The sequence below is a fragment of the Silene latifolia genome, chromosome 6 (genome assembly GCF_048544455.1).
Source record: "Silene latifolia isolate original U9 population chromosome 6, ASM4854445v1, whole genome shotgun sequence".
In the NCBI taxonomy this organism is placed as follows: Eukaryota; Viridiplantae; Streptophyta; class Magnoliopsida; order Caryophyllales; family Caryophyllaceae; genus Silene; species Silene latifolia.
Window position 1 is genome coordinate 11,151,556 of NC_133531.1, and position 19,653 is coordinate 11,171,208.

Here is a 19,653-nt window from a genome sequence, read left to right on the forward strand (position 1 = left end):
GAGTGTCAGTTGTTCCAGATTTAGGTCCCATTAAGGAAGGGGATACATCTTCTTGACAGTATTTGCATCAAGCATCTCTATTCTCTATCCAATAACCACGACCCGCTTTCGCCACAGACTGAGTACATAAACCATACTGCAGACCAGGCCAAATCATCACACATTATTCTCAGCCGGACTGCACCAAAGTTTAATGTGGTCTAGTCTGACGGTCCAGGTGTTAACATCAGTTTGGTCTTTGATCAGGTCGTGAGTCGTGACTGAACCTCTGCAAACCATGTAAGCCAACAAAAATCCACTATTGGGGAATAGAAAGAGACCATATACTTCCAGAGTTCCAGATGTTAAAACTCAGTCATCATATACACAAAAGTATCAGTAGGAACCAAACAAGACTCAAGCAAAGGAGACAAATACTGCTATTCCCACTGAAGATTCTTTCTTGATAAATGAAAACTTAACACGACATAATACATAATAGTTTCACTGGGTTCTTAATACCGCGGTTGCACAATATTTTTCAGTAGAGAGACCCTGCATGCACTCAATAATTTGCCAAAAGTACGTGTGAAGAGCCTAATGGAACAATCTAAAAAGGAAACCATACAGGCCCAAAGAATAAGAGGTCGTATTACATGCCATTCAAGGCTCTTTTTGATATACCGAGACAGCATCCAACAGACAAACACCCGTTCAAGCCAATACACATCTTCAATGCCCTGCAAGCTACAAAACCATTTTCTACTTTTCCCAACACAGATGAATTCCATTCTTTTCAAAATGCGAAAAAAAAATATTTACTACTCAAAACTGAGACCCCGTTCCTAACTTTCTGAAACTTATATCCTAAAATTAACTCACCATAATAAATTCCCATGTTTAATACATAAGGTGGGTTATGACTTATGAGAAACACATCTCAAAAGATGTAGAGGTTAGAATACTATTACGAGTATATCGCGGATTGGTTGTCACATAATAACTTCATGGGGACGGAAATGTGGACATCCAAGCTTGCAAGTAACCCCTTTAGCCATTTTAACTCGCACACAAGGGCAACCATGGAGCGATATTTCACTTCAGCTGACGAGAGGGAGACCGTGTGTTGTTTCTTGGTCTTCCAAGAAACGGGTGAGTCACCTAGGAAAACAAACCAACCCATAACGGAACGACGAGTTAAAGGGCAGGCGCCGTAGTCAGAGTCGCACCAACCAGAGATCGTAAGAGAGCTGTCGGAGCGAAGTAATACACCTTGACCGGGGCTGCCCTTAAGGTAACGCACAACCCTCAAAGCAGCTTCCATATGTGCTTCACGGGTTTGCTGGAGAAACTGCAAGAGGACATGGACGGAGAAGGAGAGGTCTGGTCGTGTAACTGCCAAATAAACAAGCCGACCAATTAAACGCCTATATCGCTCTAGCTCGCCTAAAAGAGGACTGGTGGAAACACCGAGTTTGCGGTCGAGATCCATAGGAGTAGAGGCGGGTTTAGCACCTAAGACTCTAAGAGCCCGGATTCAGTGATAATGTCGAGAGTGTACTTTCGTTGATTTAGGAAGATGCCTTCGGAGTTGCGCGCAACTTCAAGCCCAAGAAAATACTTCAAGGGTCCTAAATCCTTCATTTTGAAGCAACGATGAAGATAGTCTTTAAACTGAGAAATTGCAGTAGAATCGTTACCCGCTATAACAAGGTCATCCACATAAATCAAAACATGTAAACGAACTATATCACGAGAGTATGTAAATAGCGAATAATAGGAATAGGACTGTCGAAACCCGTATTGGCAAAGGGCCCCAGCTAGTTTGGCAAACCAGCACCGAGGAGCCTGACGAAGACCATACAAGGACTTTTTAAGGCGACATACCTTGCCATCAATGACCCTGACTAAAACCCGGAGGAAGTTTCATATACACTTCTTCGTCTAAATCACCATGTAAAAAGGCGTTGTATACGTCCATTTGATGTAACTCCCATCGTTTAATAGCTGCAACTGCGAGGAAAGTACGAACAGTCACCATCTTCACAATAGGAGCGAAAGTTTCCCCATAATCGAGACCCTCAACTTGATGATTGCCGAAGACAACGAGTCGTGCTTTTAACCTTTCAATAGAGTCATCGGATTTATATTTGATCTTATAAACCCAACGACAATCGAGTGCCTTTTTACCAGGAGGTAGGTCAGCTAAGTCCCAAGTACCATTTTGTTCAAGAGCGTCAATTTCTTCTTGCATAGCCTGACACCAACCATCATCTTGTATGGCAAGTTTAAAAGAAGAGGGTTCGACACCCGTGGTTATAGCAGCTAAAAAATGCTATGTCGAGATGAAAATTTATGACAATTGACATAATTAGCTAAAGTATATGGCGTACCTGAAGGAGATGAAGGAGATTCTGGTGAGTCGGGAGGAGATGGAACGTTAATAGAGTCGAGAACATAGCCTTGCAACCGTGAGTTAGAGAATTTGAGACGACGTCCGCGGCCAAGATCATGAGCAGGAGGCGAATTGATGGTATTGGGATCAATGACCGTGGTTACGGGTTCCTCAACACCCGGGGGTTCCTCAGCTGACATCTCAGTGGTAGACTCGGGAGTGACGTCAACAGCTGGGTCAGAAGGAGTCAGACTAGGCTCGTCATCAGGCGGCAAAGGTAATGAGTGTGGCGGTGGAGCAGGTGTGGTGGTACCCGGGTCAGGGAAGTGAAAGACTTCCTCATAAAAAATGACATCACGAGACACAGTTATAGTCCCAGTTTCAATATCGTAGACCTTCCAACCTTTCTGATTGTGTGGATAACCAAGGAAAATGCACTTCCGGCTACGTGGCTCAAATTTATCACCCCGAGTTTTTTGGTTATGGGTAAAGCAAAGGCAACCAAAGACCCTTAAATTCTGGTAAGACGGAGGAATACCGAATAATATTTCATATGGGGTTTTGTGATGAAGAATAACGGAAGGTGTCCGATTAATTAAATAGGCGGTGGTAAGTATGCATTCACTCCAAAATTTCTTCGGAAGATTTCCTAGAAAAAGCAATGCCCAAGCTACATTAAGAATATGCCGATGCTTACGCTCAACACGACCGTTTTGTTGGGGTGTGCCAACGCAAGAAGTTTGAAATTGAATTCCCTGTTGTAAAAAATAATCGGCCATATGATTAAACTCGCTTCCATTATCGCTACGCTCCACCTTCACCTACTTTGAAAATTGTGTATGTACCATAGATAAAAAAATGCATGAACATACTCGTAACTTCCGTCTTAGCAAGTAATAAATAAACCCAAACGGAACGAGAACGATCATCCACAATAGTGAGAAAATACTTAGCTCCGCAACTAGAAAGAGTTTGATACGGACCCCAAAGATCGCAATGTATTAAATCAAAAGTTTCAGACGCGATATTGTCACTTGCACGAGATTGTTTAGCAAGGTGGCACACATCACACGCCGAGCTTTTATTAACTGAAATGGATTGAGTTAAAGGAATGTGTTTAACCACATGTGCCCCTGGATGACCGAGCCTGCAATGCCACAATTCATAAGTCCTAGGCGTGTGCACCGTGTTCACCTGAACCGAATTGGTCGAAGACAGCAAAAACAGTCCATCCCGAAGCTCACTTACTCCAATCATCTTCCTTAAGGAACGGTCCTGTATCAGACAATGATCTTTAGTAAATTGTAGTACATAATCATTGTCTTCCGTTAATTGAGAAACGGAAATTAAATGGCAAGTTAAGTGCGGAACAAAAAGAACTCGTCTTAAAACAATATTACTATCAATACAGACCGTGCCCATTTTTTAGGCCAAAATTCGTTTTCCATTGGGCAGCCCGACTGCCCGTGGAGGAATCACCATACTATCCGTAAATAAGGATAAATCACCTGTAACATGGTTAGAGGCGCTGGTATCTATAATCCAAGAAATGGACTTACTAGAGAGACGATCAGAGGGAAGAGTATGAAGAGCATTAGCATGAACCAGACCATCATTGGGTGACCCGGACCTCGAGGTACCTCCTGCCCCTGCACTCGGGTTCAAAGTACTCGGGTTTGAAGCAGAACCCGCAACCACACCCTTGCTACGACGTAGTAGTTCTGCCAATGTCAGAGGTCGGCTACCCCACCAGTCCGGAAATTTATTGAGTTTAATGAAACAAAAATTTAAATCATGCCCATGAATTTGACAGTGATTACAAAATAATTTACGACGTTCGAGTTTTTCTTTTTTCACGCAAAGCCTTCCAATCGGAGGGAGTGCGTTGGACACCCGGAACCGCATAAGCAACAACATCGGTCATATCTTGAGATGAAGAATCATCCTGAAGAAGACGTTCGGCCTGAAGTACTACATGGTACCCGCGGTTAAGAGAGGGAAACATGTCAAGTTGAAATTGTTGGTTGCGGAGTGGTTCGTATAAGCTACGGTCGAGGCCCATAAAAAATTGATAGAGGCGTTCCTTATATAGTCGCTTAATGACTTTAGCAGCTATGTCACAGGTGCATTTACCGCACTCACAGGCAAACGGAGGTTCGTGTATGGTAAGAGCGTCCCATAGGGTTTTTAATTTACCGTAATATTCAGTAACAGACATACCTTTCTTCTGTCGACAGTCAACGAGTTCGGATTTTAAAGAATGAATCGAAGTACCGTCAACCACGGCGAATCGTTCTGCCAAATCCTTCCACATGGCGGCTGCATCCTCGACATAAGGAACACTCTCAAGCATAGACGGGTCAATAGTAGCCCGAAGCCAGGAAACGATCGTACAATGAACCACCTCCCATTGTCCAAGCATGAACGCATCCATAGGTTTCTCGACAGTCGCATCCCAAAACCCAAATTTCCGACGAGATTTCAGTGCCATTCTCATCGAACGACTCAAGTCGTCATAGTTGTGGGTGTTTAAGAGAACATTTGATAGTTTAAGGTTTGGGAGGTCCCCGGAACCGAGATAAAACGGAGAAAGGGGGTCAATTTTTGGTGTGGAAGATCCCGATTGGGAAGAGAGTGCAACTTCGCCAATAGTCATGGCAAGAAGTATTGATTTTTGTTTGAGTTTTCTGGAGATTTAAAAAAAGTGGCTCGATGATACCATGTTGATGAGTGAAGCGTGAAACAAAGAAGCAGAGAAGAGGAGATGAGTTCGTAATATTGTGTATGTTTCTCATTGATAATGTGTCCTATTTATAATACAATGAGTAACAAATTGATTGTGTTACCAAAAATGATGGCTAGCAAATAGGAAAAGATAAAGCTAATTGTTAAAAAATCGCTAATAATAAGAGACGGATATTGTGCTAATATATTCCCGATATCTCGCACAATATCCGTCTAATAGAAACACATCTCACAAGATGTAGAGGTTAGAATACTATTACGAGTATATAAAACACAAATACACCAGAACTCATGACAATAGTTACCCACGATCTGACCGAGAGAATTGATCAGGATAACAAGTCCAAAATAAGCTCATATCCCCACTTCTAACATAATTATTCATATAGCTAGTACTAATCTAATAACTTATGTATATTTACCTAGAAATCAAATAGGTTATAACTTGGCCCCCATAGATTTAATATTATTGCTCCGATCCTCATAGGCATGCATCACACGGAAAGAAACCATCGTACTCCATAGTGACCAAAATAACTGGCATGTGACTCATATCTGAAGAGTCACGGGCAAGAGCACCTAAGAGGGGGAGGGGTTGAATTAGGTATCTATTTAAAATTTAAGCTTAATGAAAGCTTCTTTTTAAAACTCTTAAACACTTTAAACAATGCTTAGATGAAAGGAGAAGTCGATACTTAGAACTAGAGAGTTAGAAGTATTCAACAACGATTCAGCAGGCAGAACTTACAGTGTACTCAACAGTTGATTCTGTAGATAAGAATGTGAATGGAGTGTGCAGCGGAAATAAAACGAAATAGACACGACTAACGATGTTTATAAAACTGGTTCGGTCACTACTCCGCGACCTACGTCTAGCGCTATTTTATTAAACGTCTCAGAAGTAAACTCATACAAACTAAGACCACCCCGAATAATAAAACAACTCTCCAACCTACTCCGGTTGCTAATGCTTAAAAGCTACTCCGCTTCCAAGACTTTTGCTTTGGGCTACTCCGCCGAAAGACTCCTTACTTAAAGCTACTCCGCAATAAGGCTTTTGCTTTGGCCTACTCCGCCGAAAGACTTCATGCTCAAAAGCTACCCCGCTTCGAAGACTTCGTGCTTAAGGATAACTCTATCCTAAGACTTTGGTTCGGTTCTACCCGGTTGTTACAAAACTCCATTTATCTCAATGTTGTTCACTTAATTGAACGTAGGAGATAAAGTTTAAGTACAAAACACGGGATCCTTGAACACGACTAAACGACTAGGTGCAACAACAAACTCAATAAAAGACTCAAAAAATAAGAAAACAAACTTGCAAAATGATTCAAAGATTTGTAAGTGAAAAACGATTTTGCAAAGTTAATTTACTCGATTGAAGCTTAAGTCTTTTTCATTTTAAAACTCGTTTGTTGCACACTTGTAAAAATGAATTAAACAAGCTATTTATAATGTCCTAGTATTTTACTTTACACATTAAAATATGTTACACTCATAAGCACAAGTGATTAAAATATTGTAAGTAGTTTGCTTGGGCAACATGCACAAGTCAACCGAATTTCTCTCCAAGAAACCGAGTATTCTTCCTCAAGAAATCGGTGCCTAAGATTGCAAGAAATCAGATTGTGCACACACACAAATATGGGTTGGATTTTTCAACAAGAAACAATCATAAATGGTTGTGTTTATGGGAACCATAAACATTTCCATAAATGTAAAAAAGCAAACAACCCATTTATAGAAAGTGTCTTATTGTGCAAGCAAATTCCTTAGCAAGTCATTGAAAGCTTAATTTTCTTTAAAAGACTTCAAAATATTTCCAGAAATCATTTGTGATACTTGAAAGCATTTTAACAAAGATTCAAATAATTTTGAAATATTTCTTTCAAAGACGAGTCTTAATTAACAGTTGACTGAATTGTTGTTTTTGCACCTAAACGTAAATTCGTGTTTAAACTTCAACGATCACCTTACAACACTTGACTTTAGCACTAATGACAATCTTCATTTTGATTTTCATGATGACATTCTCGATAACCTTGAATTGACAATTGGAGCTTCATGCTACATGGTTAAACTTAAGAGACACACAATTAAATAACAATGAGATTAATTTATTTTAAGGCATCGTCAAAACTAGCTTAATCAAATTGGGTCTCTTCAATATCCCTTCATTACATAAACCTTGGTTCACACTTAATACATCACCTTCAGTTCCTAGTACCTACAAAATTCTAGTACTATCAATCTACTAGGCTAAACATAACATTATACGGTGTACCACAAAGCATGGACATGTTATAAAACGTAAGTAACCTTCAATTAAAATACTCTTCACAAAGAATCAAAAGGCAAAAAAAATAATTGAGACATAGGAGCAAGAAATTCCGACTACCTTTCTGATTGGCTACAAAACTCTGATACAGAATGTTTCCGAAATTCATCAGCACAACAGCCGAAACATCAAAAATCCAAGCAAGAGGTGACCAATCAATTCGTTGGTTATATGAGTGAATGGTTTAGAGGTGGAAGCGGGCATTGTCCTCTGAAACAGAGGTTTTGTAATGATACAGATGATCCGGGGTTAGTTTTTGTAAAATTCATTTGAACTTTCAAAGAACTTGTGAATCAACTATTATGCACATCTGGATTTTTATAGCCATGATAATTAATAAAGCAGCAAAGTTTTAAAATCTTGGCAAAATTCTTATTTTCAAGTTTCCACATTATAAATCTTCAATTTCACCATCGCCTGATTTAATAACGAAATATATCCACATACAGTGATCTAACTACGGATGTTCCCTGCCAAGAAAAAACTACGGATGTTCTAAATTTGCAAGATAAATGTGAAACTGTGAGTCCACAAGTAAATAAGAATTTTCAAGTTTTCAACCATGATTTAACAAGTACCAAATAAACATTGTAATTATTGTGCGAGACGGTGACATACTCTAAATAGATGATAAGATCATGTCCGGACGGACTACCATCTACGCACAAAAATTTACCCAGGGTCAATGACACAATATAACCCAATTAACTTAAGTACTTAACAATGCTAAAAGAAAATAACTTATTTTCTACCTAGAATCCTGAATTAGTAATATACTCCTGCTTAAATAAGGCTCCAAGCCGCCTATCCTACGGCTACCAGCTACCAGCAACCCACGACCCAACTATCATCAGCCACCAAGCTACCTGCAAAGACATTTATCACGAAATGGTAATTACAAAACTATGCACAAGCAAAGATATGTCGAATATTGGATATTTATATCATTCTTCTCTTTTTTACTTTTTGCTCAGCATTCATCATTAACATCAATTCTCATCATTTTCCTTTTTTCAATTTTCATGTCTATTAACGCTCAACTTAAAAACTCAAGAAATTTGTGAATGAGTTCAGTAAGTTTGGCAGGAGCTCGAGAAAATTGTGGATGAGCTAAGTTGAAGGTATATAGGTCATTTGTTGGATTTATTTTTCAATGAATGAGCCGAAAATGGGAAATGGTGCATTTGTAGAGGCTGGGAAAGAGTGTGTTTTTATAAAGCAAATGGTAAGAGTAAAACAACAACACAAGTCTTACATTATCATTAGTAACATCAAATGTTTGTGAGAGTAAGAAATGCAATTTCAATATCTTTTTTGAAGTTCCTATTGTTTTGGGGGCACGGGGGACATGTTCTATGAAAATCAATTTCCTTATTCACAGAATCTCGTGGCGAAAGATCGGAAGAGAGAGTAAAGGACTAATGTCTCGATGCGACATGTGTTGGGCGACTAAGAAAATATACAAAATGAATAAGTGAATAAGTAAAAGCTTTACTTATATAGCAAATGCAGCAACTACGTGGAGTAGTGGATCACAAATCGGACCTCCAAAATAACTCCTTCGCCATATCCTCGTCAACATAAACTCATTTGTCTTCTCTTCTTGTACACGTCTCTCTTCCTTCTTCTTCTTCTTACCCCTCTTTGACGATTCGGCTCTGTCTAAGCCAACCTCAAGAGTCTCATCCTTAGTCTCCTTAGTCGTACAGTCGATCGTCAACCATGATCTTTTGACTTTAGTAGTCGTCACATCTTCATCTACCCTATGCGCCATGTTCCACTTTTTCATAGCTGACAATTGTAGGGCACTAACCTTAACATAGCGGTCTCCTGTTAAGGTGTAACCCAATTCACCATCTACCCCGCTATCAATGAAATACATCAAGCTATGTGGGCCACAGACTATCTTTCTCGGACGATAACATATCTCCGGTGGTAATGGTGGGAAAGACTGTCTATCTCGTTAATGTGAATTTCTTCAACATAAAACCGGCTATTTCCCCATCATCTCCATAACAAATCGGACGATAACTACGTGAAGTAATGGATCACAAATCGGACCTCCAAAATGACTCATTTACCTTATATAATTTGGTACTCCGTATTTATTGAACAAGAATTTGTGTATTAAGTGTTGTTATTTTGATTTGTTTACGGAATTATAGATATGACGCATAACCCTCTACTCATATACAATTAAATTTAGACCATATAAAACATTCTAAAAAGGAAAAGATGAAAGAAAATCCGACTAGCTTCGAAAAGGAAAGAAAGAAGAAATAATTGACTAACAGAGAGTATAAACTATAAAGTAGTTCTATTACCACGTGAAATTCACGGGACTGATTATGTTGTCAATATGTATATCGTCATAATATATCGTCAAAGTATATTTATGTTATGTATATAGAGCCACAATTTACTAAACCTTTGGCACAGATTATTGGTATTTTGCCACGAGTATTGTTACATTTGTTAGTGTTTTCCTACGATTATTGTTATTATTATTGTTGTTGTTATATTTGATTTTGTTTTATTTTTTCATCTTTTATTTTATTTTATTTCCTCTGTCCCGGTAATTTGTTTACCTCTTATCGTTTTTTCATTAAAAAGAGTTAACTACGTAATTAATTCAATCTAAAAGAGGTTTTTCAAAATAAAATTTTCTATATTTTTATTTGCGAACTATAATTCAATGTAGATTGAATGGTTAACATTGTTTTAAAAGAACATGGTTGATTTAGATCATGTTTGACCTCGATTCTCAAAAATGAGTTTTTATTTTTCAAGTTTAATTTTTCAAAAGTGTTTTTCAAAAATAGAAACAACAAACTGTTGCTTCTATTTCTATGGGCAAAAATAGTATGTTTGGCCAAAAAGTGTTTTTTAGCCCATACACACTTTTTCAATCTAGGTCAAACACACACTTAAGTTATAAAACTACTTACCTATTGTAGATGGGCAATGAAAAAACATGCTGAGAATTATAAACGCGAAAGGCATAAATGATGATTTTGTCAGTAAAATTTATACTAACAATAAAACCTAAAATTTATGTAGTATTTGTTTTGTTGTATTTACTTTTAGAATGAGAAACCAAATTTTATTGATTGTGTTTAATGATACAAATTATTTCAATATTTTCTCTTTTTTTTTGAAAAAAATAAATACATAATAATGTGGTTTCCTAAAATTCTCTCAAAAGAGAAATGATATAACTAAATATTTTCCTACTAATACAATGGAAATTAAAAGAACAATTAAACTAAGCGGAATGGTTTGCTGAAATTCTCTCAAAAGGGAAATCGTGTAACTAAATATATGAAAAATGACGAAAACGACTATAAAAAATGTAAATAAAAATACAAAATTTCGATCAAATTAATACCTTAAGCTTGTATTTAGCACTGCTCTATGGATGCCAATTGATCAAAACCTAAAAGATAAAGAAGTAAAATAGCGACACATAATTTAAGAAGAATATTGTAATACTGCTAATTTTTTTTGCATTTTGTAGGGGAAAGACCTTGTTGCTTAGTTTGGTGGGTTTTACTTTTGGCATTTGTGTTGGGTAGTGTGGTGAATTTTGGGACGAAATTCATTTTAAGGAGGGAAGACTGTAATACCCCTCATATTCTATGGTTGTAGGACTCTTTGTGTGTGTTTAAAGTAAAAGGTAGATTATGAAAGGTAAATAGGAAGCTTACACAAATGTGTCATAATTGATAATGTGATCACTTGTTTTATGGGTATTTTGAAACATGCATATCTAGAGGTTTAGAACTCCGATCAGATTATGAGAGTGATTCAAGTTGGATGTGAAAGCTTATTGTCTTAGCTTTCCAATGCATGGTCACAAGCTAGATTCTGATAAGTAACGAAGAAATGACAGCTGTTTGAAAATTAGTGCGTAAAGCTGAATTCGCTGAATGATGTTACGCATTAATACTCTTTCCTAATTCCTCGCCTTCCTAGAATACTCCTACTATTACCATATTATCCTATCTCAAATATTATTATTATTATTATTATTATTATTATTATTATTATTATTATTATTATTATTTTTTTTTTTTTTTTTAATTATAAAATGCGCGCAGCTTTCATTATAATAAAAATAAAAGGTTTACATGAAATTGGTGGGGAGCCGAGAGACAATCTGGGCTCCCACACCCTTAGCAATAGTAAAGCTAATACAAGTAAAAATGTAAGCGGCTACCCGAGACATCCCGAGATACCGAGAATTTCGGATCCGCTGAGCAAGGCAACAACATCCGAACTCAACTCCCGAGTGAAAAGAAAGAGAAAGGTAGGAAACCATAACCCGCTACCGCGCACAAATCCCCATACTTAGCACACTTTCGCTGAGCAAAGATCGGCCGACAACCCGGCCCAACACAAAATCGCCAACCGTCCCGAGTCAAAGGTGAAGAACCCGACAGTCGACGCACACATCACGCCCCCGTCCCAAGAATAAAGCAATAAATCCGCAGGACGAAGAGAGCCACCATGCCCATCAACCAAACCGATATCAACCTCCTTCCCCACAGATATACCAGATCTATAGCAGATGTCGAAGAGAGTGTCCCGGACAAGGTTATGCCGATGTTTAACGCCCACAAGTAAAAGACAAGAAACAGCGTGGTCCCCAAAAACATCCCAAAGCAAAAACCCGAGAGCAAGCAGACGGGGCCTAGATACCGAGAATAACGGAACACCAGACGATACCCCAAAGACACTACGGTAAGTCCTCCCGTTCATAGTCCGCCCCAACCCCGAGATAGGAACCGCACGCAACCAATCGAGGAGTGAGAACCTGCCGAGGCGCCATAGAGCGATCTCGGCGAGGTGTCAAAGAAAAACAGACTCGAGGCGAGCAACCGTCGTGAAATAAATATCGCCAATTTCTTCATAAGTTTGGGGGCGCAATTTCACTAGGGCGACCTAATATATCGTAACCTCGTAGTCGCAGAAACACCTGTGCGGCATCATCAAAAGCGGGGCCGGCGGCTACAACACGAGAAGGGCCGAGGAGCTTAGCAAACCAAATAGACCGCAAGCGGGACGCAATAAAAGCATAGAACAAAACATCTCCGGCCGCATAAACACCAAGGCCACCCAGATGAAAAGGGAATGTAGCAAGGCGCCACTGCCAATCCCCAAAACCCGGCCCTGACGCGGTGACAATACGTTCCAAGCTAGAACGCAGAGCGGCATCAAATGGAAGATGGACAGACCCAAAAACTCTAGGGGAGCAAGTACGAAGAGAGAAGTAGAGCTTAGATATACCAAAGATAAGCTCGAAGAAGAAGCAACTCACACTGCGGGTCCTCAATCCTCGCAACCAAGTCCATCAGCTCAATGGTCTTAGTTACTCTCGTCGCCACAATCTCACTGCTAAAACCAGGACAAGTACTGACAGGTCCTCCCAATACTGTAACACCGCGCAATGGCCGAGAAATAGAAGTGGGGAAAACCCCGGAGCCGGCTCGTGGATCCTCAACAGGCCAAAAGACCTCCGTCTTGGAGACATTAAGGTGTAAACCAAAACAAGGGTCATCCAACCTAATCAAGTCTAACACCTTCCCCACCTCCAAAGTATCTCCCACAATGGTGCCATCATCTAAGTACCAAGCCTGCAAAGTGAGGTCAAAAGTGTCCCGGATCTTGCAAACCAAGGGATGCAAAACCAACGCGAAAAGCAAAGGCCCCAATGGATCACCCCCTGAACACCCCGACAAGACCACAAGCGGTGTTCCCCATAAAAAAGGCGGGCGGGCTGGAATAACAAAACTCCACCCAACGGGAGAGAGCTGGGCACCGACGGCGGACCTCCTGAAGCATGGTCGAACGGTTAACAAGGTTGAACGCATTCTCGAAATCAACCAAAGAACATGGAAAGCCCCACTGTTCCCCCGAGCCTCAATGAGCCGGTTCAAGGCATGCAAGATAGCCTCTCCTCCACCGGACACACCCACCCCGAACTGAAGCCCATCAAAATAAGAAGATAAAGACGGGCCAACCATAGAAGCACCAACCTTAGAGACAAGCCGTCTCCGGACCGCACCGACAAAGAATAGGACGAACTCCACCACCCGGTTTAACGAGTGGTGTGAGAGGAGAGCGGCAATGTACTCACCGGAGGAAGAGGGCACCGACCCTCAAGAAAAAGATTAACCACCCTAGTAATAGAAGTGATCAAATCATCGGAGATAGCCACGTAGCGCCACTCAAACAAATCCATAAGGTGTCAAGCACGAAAACCATCCCTCCCACAAGAAGTACCACGAGGGAAGCTCCGAATCATATCCAAGACCACCGCGGAAGAGGCAACCAGAGGATGATGATCCCCAGACAAAGGAGGCAATGAAGGAGGCGGGGCGACAGGATGCTTCTCACGCAAGGCCACAAGAGTGGCATCGGAGTAGGGGGCGACCCAGGAGGAAGAAAACACTCGACAGCGAGCGATATAATGGCCATCGATATCTTCCGCCGGCATTGGCGGAGGTTAAGGTCACTCAAATCGAGATCCTCATCCACGGAAAAAGAAGAAGGACCCTCATCAAAGCACTCTGTGAATAACCGCAACCCCCCCAAAGGCGTCCCCCAAGCAAGAATAGCCCGGCAATACTCTCCTCCCGATCCGACGCCGAATAGCGATCCGACACTCATGATTACTCCGAGGAGCGAAAGTCCCGAGCAAACAAAGAGGTAAAGCAAGCAAACGAACCCGGCGGGAGAGATCACTAGGGGCATCAAACACCGCATCCAAGGCCCCTTTCAAAGCCCGAGCAAACCCAAGACGGCACTTAGGAGGAATAGATTTCACGGTGCGAAGGCCCAAAGACAACAAACGATCCAACGAAGATATAGACCATTGAGCGAAGAGCTCCACACTATCATCGAAGAAACCGAAGTAGAAGGAGCCAAAGGTCTCGAAATACCATGAATATGGAAGGTGTAAATGCCATCAACACACCCCGGATGCTCCACAATATCACCCCGATTATGCCGACATCTAGCACCAAGAGTATGGGTCATAAAACACACCCCACACAACAACGAGCCCCATCCGTCTCAAAGAACTCTCGGCATTGGAATAAATAAAGTCAAACTATCGAAAGAGTCTCGCGCGTAAGGTCCAACGCCCGTCATGACAATGTCGGTCCCGCAAATGTTTCTTCCAAGCTGCCTTAGTAAGGCCCTTAACGAAACCATCCCGACACCCATGAAGACTCGAAAAAGGACAATGGTACCGTACAAGCTCGGGCATGAAGGAACACCACACCCAAAACAGCAATTACAAGCTGCCTTATTATTATTATTATTATTATTATTATTATTATTATTATTATTATTATTATTATTATTATTTTTATTTTTATTTTTATTTTTATTATTAATTATATTTAATATATCTTAAACCGAGCAATTACCTAAAAGCTTCTTTGTTTATATATATATATATATATATATATATATATATATATATATATATATATATATATATATATAGGGTCGAGATCCGGTGAGAACCATCCATATAATGAGAACCACATAACAACCCTTGGATCTAATAATACACACGTTGAGAATCTCAACCAAACCCCAAATTTTTTCGCGCGTCCCTCCCAAACCCACCTAATCTCAGTTATTTTTAAATTTTGCTTTCTCTCTCATCATTCTTTCTCTCTCTCTCTTCAACTCGTCTGTCGACTAGTAAAACCTTCCGCCATCGCCTCTTCGATAATCAAACCTTAACTTTCTCTACAATCGAACGATAAATTCTTCGACAATCAACCTTTCGACGCTGCTTCAATCAATGACGCCTTTAAATTCGAGGTAAAATTTCGATCTTTATGATTATTTCTTGTAAAATTAGTTGATTTAGTCTATTAAATTAGATTGTTCGTGAAATTAGAGATTGATTAACCGATTAGAATTCTGAATTGAACAATTATGGTTCTGAATTTAGGATTTCGTCAATTAAATTGGGGAAACTGAGAAATTAGGGTTAGGGGATTTGAGAAATTTGTTGAAACCATGAAATTAGGGTTTGATTCGTCTCTTAAGTTTTCGGATTGATAAATCAAAGCTTCAATTTAGGGTTTCATGAATTAAATTGGGAAAGCGAGAAATTAGGGTTGGAGACCGTTTATGTGCATCAAAATCTTGTTTATGTGCATCCAAATTCTTGTTTATGTGCATCAAATTCCTGTTTAGGTGCATCAAAATGTGATTTTGTGAATCAAATTGGCCTAATTGAGAAATTAGGGTTTCATGAATTAAATTGGGGAAACTGAGAAATTAAGGTTGGAGACCGTTTATGTGCATCAAAATCTTGTTTATGTGCATCCAAATTCCGTTTATATGCATCAAATTCCTGTTTAGGTGCATCAAAATGTGATTTTGTGAATCAAATTAGCTTAATTGAGAAATTAGGGTTGGAGAAATTGTGAAATTGCCTACATTTTTTAAAACCAGGGACTCAATTTCATGAATTATACTGTTGTATTGTTGCATATTTAATTTTTGACATTTCTTGTTGCAACAATAATGACAACTCCTCAATACTATCACAAACTTCTTCAAATGTCATTATAAACGAAGGAGCGAATGTTGAAGCTAATGCATGTCAGCCTATATTAGAAATATCTGCAATAGCAGTTGAACATGATGTTCCTGAAGTTGTGACTTTCGAATTTGTTGAAGGTACAATTCTATTCATCCTGGTAGTTGCTTGATGTTTTCAGCTTTTTAAAGGTACATTTCATATGCTTTTGTATCCCTCATCTTCTTACTTTAATTGCACCACATATGCAGATATCATAGTAGAGAAGGCAGAGGATGAGGAGGCAGCAGAAGGTTCTTCAAGCAACACGAATCGGGTTTTTGAGTGTCTCAACCATCTTAAGCCTGATATTGGTATGCTATTCGATAACCTTGAACTAGGTGTTGAGTTTTATGAAGCATATGCAAAAGAATGTGGGTTTGTGACTAGATTAAGCTCACAAAAGTCTAAAAATGGTGTCGTTACGCATAAAAAAGTTGTGTGTAATAAGGCTGGAGTATGTGAAGCGAAAGGGAAAAATCACAAGAGGCAAAGGACTAGGATAGAATGTCCTTCTTGTATTAAATTTAAGCGAATTTTGGAGGAAGGTCCTGATATGGGTAAATACCAAATATATGATTTTCATGAAGGTCATAATCATATGCCACAAACACCATCAACAATGGTACATTTGACACAAACGAGAGAGTTGAATGTAGTTCACAAAAAAATGATAATTGACAACTCCAAAAATAACATAGGTCCAGTTAAGTCGTATAGGTTGTTCAAGGAGTATGTTAGAGGTTATAGGAATATGGGTGTGTCATTGGAAGACTTTAAGAACTTTTCTAGAGATATCAAAAATTATTTATCAGAGGGAGATGCTCAAATGCTTATTGAGCATTTTATGAAGATAAAACACATGTGTCCATCTTTTTATTTTGATTTTGAGGTAGACGAGATAGGTCGATTGTCACATGTGTTGTGGGCTGACCCTATTAGTATTAAAAACTATTTGCTATTCGGGGACATGACCTCTTTTGATACGACCTTTAGAAAAAACAAGTATAGGATGATATTTGGTCCTTTTACAGGGGTGGATAATCATAAGAGATGCGTGACCTTTGGGGCTGGACTTATTATAAATGAGAGTAAGGAGTCCTTTGCTTGGCTATTTACGAAATTCGTAGAGGCTGTGGGGGGTCGTCATCCAATTTGTATGATAACTGATGAAGATGCGGCGATACAAGAAGGAATGAAATTAGCCTGGAAAGACAAGGTGCAACACAGATATTGCATGTGGCACATACTAAAAAAGTTGCCTGAGAAAGTAGGGTCTGTAATATGTAAAGATACTGAGTTCCCGAAGAAGATAAACCGATGTGTTTGGAGCGAAGATGTGGAGCCGCCTGAATTTGAGGAAAGGTGGACAACAGTAGTTGAATCTCATGGGTTGTCGGACAACGAGTGGCTTAAGGAGAAGTACAACATTAGAAATATGTGGGTTCCAGCTTACTTTCGTGATCTGTTTTTAGGAGGCTTGATGAGAACGACCTCCGGTCGAGTCGAAAACCACTTTTTCAGCAACTTCACTAATCCTAATTTAACCCTAGTTGAGTTTTGGATGAGATTTGAGAGTGCAATGGATGCTCAAATATGGACTCATTCGAAACTTGTTGCACAATCAAAAAACTCCTTCCCCTAGTTGTCGACTCCATTAGCCCTAGAAAAGCATGCATCAGAAATCTACACTCCAACAATTTTGGGTGAGTTTCAAAAGGAAGTCGAAGTAGCTTGCTATTCATGTGGTGTTGGGGATAAAGAAAAAGATAAAACCTATCCAATTCTATACACAGATATCATAGATCAAGTTCGAAATAAAACGTATAAGGTTGGTTTTAATAAGGACGATGTTTCAGTGGTATGCACTTGCAAGAAGTTTGAAAGACATGGAATACTCTGTCGACATGCTCTGTGTGTCTTTAAAGATCGGGGAATTCAGAAAGTTCCAAGTGATTACCTGCTTAGTCGGTGGAGCAAACTAGCAACCTGCCAGCCAATCGTCGGCCCTAATGGCCAGTTGCTTGCTGATTGTACATCAATGGATGTACAGAAAAACAAAGTTGGCGAGTTATGGTCAGAGTTGTTTACTTGTGTGGCACTTGTTGAACAGAGTCCTGGGCATTGTGATAAGTTGCTTGGGATTTTGCGTGAGTTCAAGGAAAGGGTAAAAATTACCCCTGATGAAAGTGGAAATACTGGTTTTGCAAAGGTAAAGGACAAGAATGCTGAAATTGGGATGCTTTTAGGAAAAAGCCCTAAAAACATCCCTAGTGAGATTAAGGTTTTGCCTCCAAGGCAGTGCAAAAACAAAGGCTCGGGAAAAAGGCTGATCTCACAAAGAGAACGAGCTGGGGAAGTGAACAAGAAAGCACTAAGAAAATGCAGGGCCTGTGGGGAGATGGCGAACCACGACAGTAGGAATTGTGACCGAAGGACAACCGACAATGAGTAGAGTAATTTTTTATTTTACCTTATTGAAAAATTCGGGAATTTTATTTTATTTGATAGATATTGGACATTTGCCTTATTGAACAATTCGGGACTTTTTATTTTATTTGATAGATGTTGGACTTTTTTTCTTAAAACGAATGAATGTAACACTTATAGAATGTAAAGCCCGAGTGTTCCTGTCACCATTATTTCGTGCACATACAACGTTATTTCATGCACATACACATGTATTTCATGCACAAAGAACGCTATTTCATGCACACATTATGCGAGTATCAAGAAACCTTACGGCGATTAATTTGATCTACCACTACATCCTTCTTTGCTACCACATCCCCAACCGTAAAAGTTAATAATAAAATTCAAAAATCTAAAATTAAATGCAACATTTTAAAAGTTCACTTGAGATTACTTTAAGATTTGACCTTGGACACATGAGTTACATATTTCATGCATGCACACTGTTATTTCATGCATGTGGAACAGTTTTTAATGCATTTACGATGTTTTCAGATTTCATTACAGCCTTTTCGTTGTCCAATTTTGAAAATTGTCTCTCGTTTTCGTTGCCTCGTGACATGTTTGTTATCCAATTTTGAAAATTGTCTCTCGTTTTCGTTGCCTCGTGACATGTTCGTTTTCCAATTTCGAAAATTGTTTCTCGTTTTCGTTGCCTCGTGACATGTTCGTTATCCAAATTTGAAAATTGTCTCTCGTTTTCGTTGCCCCGTGACATGTTTTTAGAATTAGTCCAGAAACATGACTTCATGTCTTACACGCCTTACATATTCCAAAATCTAATATGTACTCTCAAGACTTAGTGTACTACATATTCCAGAATAAACTCCACAAGAATCTAATATTCCAGGGTCTACTCCCTTTGTACATCCCTCGACTCAAGGAATCAGATCAAAAAATGGCAGTGTTTCGAATTGGCGACTAGGTCATCTGCCACTCCCTTTGCACATCCCTCGACTCAAGTGTTTAGAAAATATCACCTAGTGATAATCCTACAAAAAAACGGGGGGGGAATCTTTGTTACGTAAAAGTCACTCCGAGACAGAATCTAATGAAAAGAAGATTAAAATTAGGCAAAATTTAAATTAGGCATTCAAGGTTCTTTATATTTAC

The 19,653-nt window shown here is 39.4% G+C and overlaps 1 protein-coding gene across 1 annotated transcript; it reads left to right on the forward strand.

The window, feature by feature from the left end:
• The first annotated feature begins 11,140 nt into the window (after nt 1–11,140).
• Nucleotides 11,141–18,523, forward strand: LOC141587513 (protein FAR1-RELATED SEQUENCE 2-like). Its single transcript, XM_074408993.1, has 5 exons — nt 11,141–11,147; nt 16,068–16,169; nt 16,281–16,628; nt 17,103–17,512; nt 17,714–18,523. Exons 1-5 carry the CDS (start codon nt 11,141–11,143, stop codon nt 18,521–18,523), a joined length of 1,677 nt encoding a protein of 558 aa, XP_074265094.1.
• The last annotated feature ends 1,130 nt before the right edge of the window (nt 18,524–19,653 follow it).

What these genes read in the sequence shown, in the direction of transcription:
- LOC141587513 (XM_074408993.1), top strand. An exon ending in GACTTTCGAATTTGTTGAAG is followed by an intron (nt 16,170 to 16,280) that starts GTACAATTCTAT and finishes CCACATATGCAG; the next exon opens with ATATCATAGTAGAGAAGGCA. An exon ending in ACAACATTAGAAATATGTGG is followed by an intron (nt 17,513 to 17,713) that starts GTTCCAGCTTAC and finishes TCCTTCCCCTAG; the next exon opens with TTGTCGACTCCATTAGCCCT.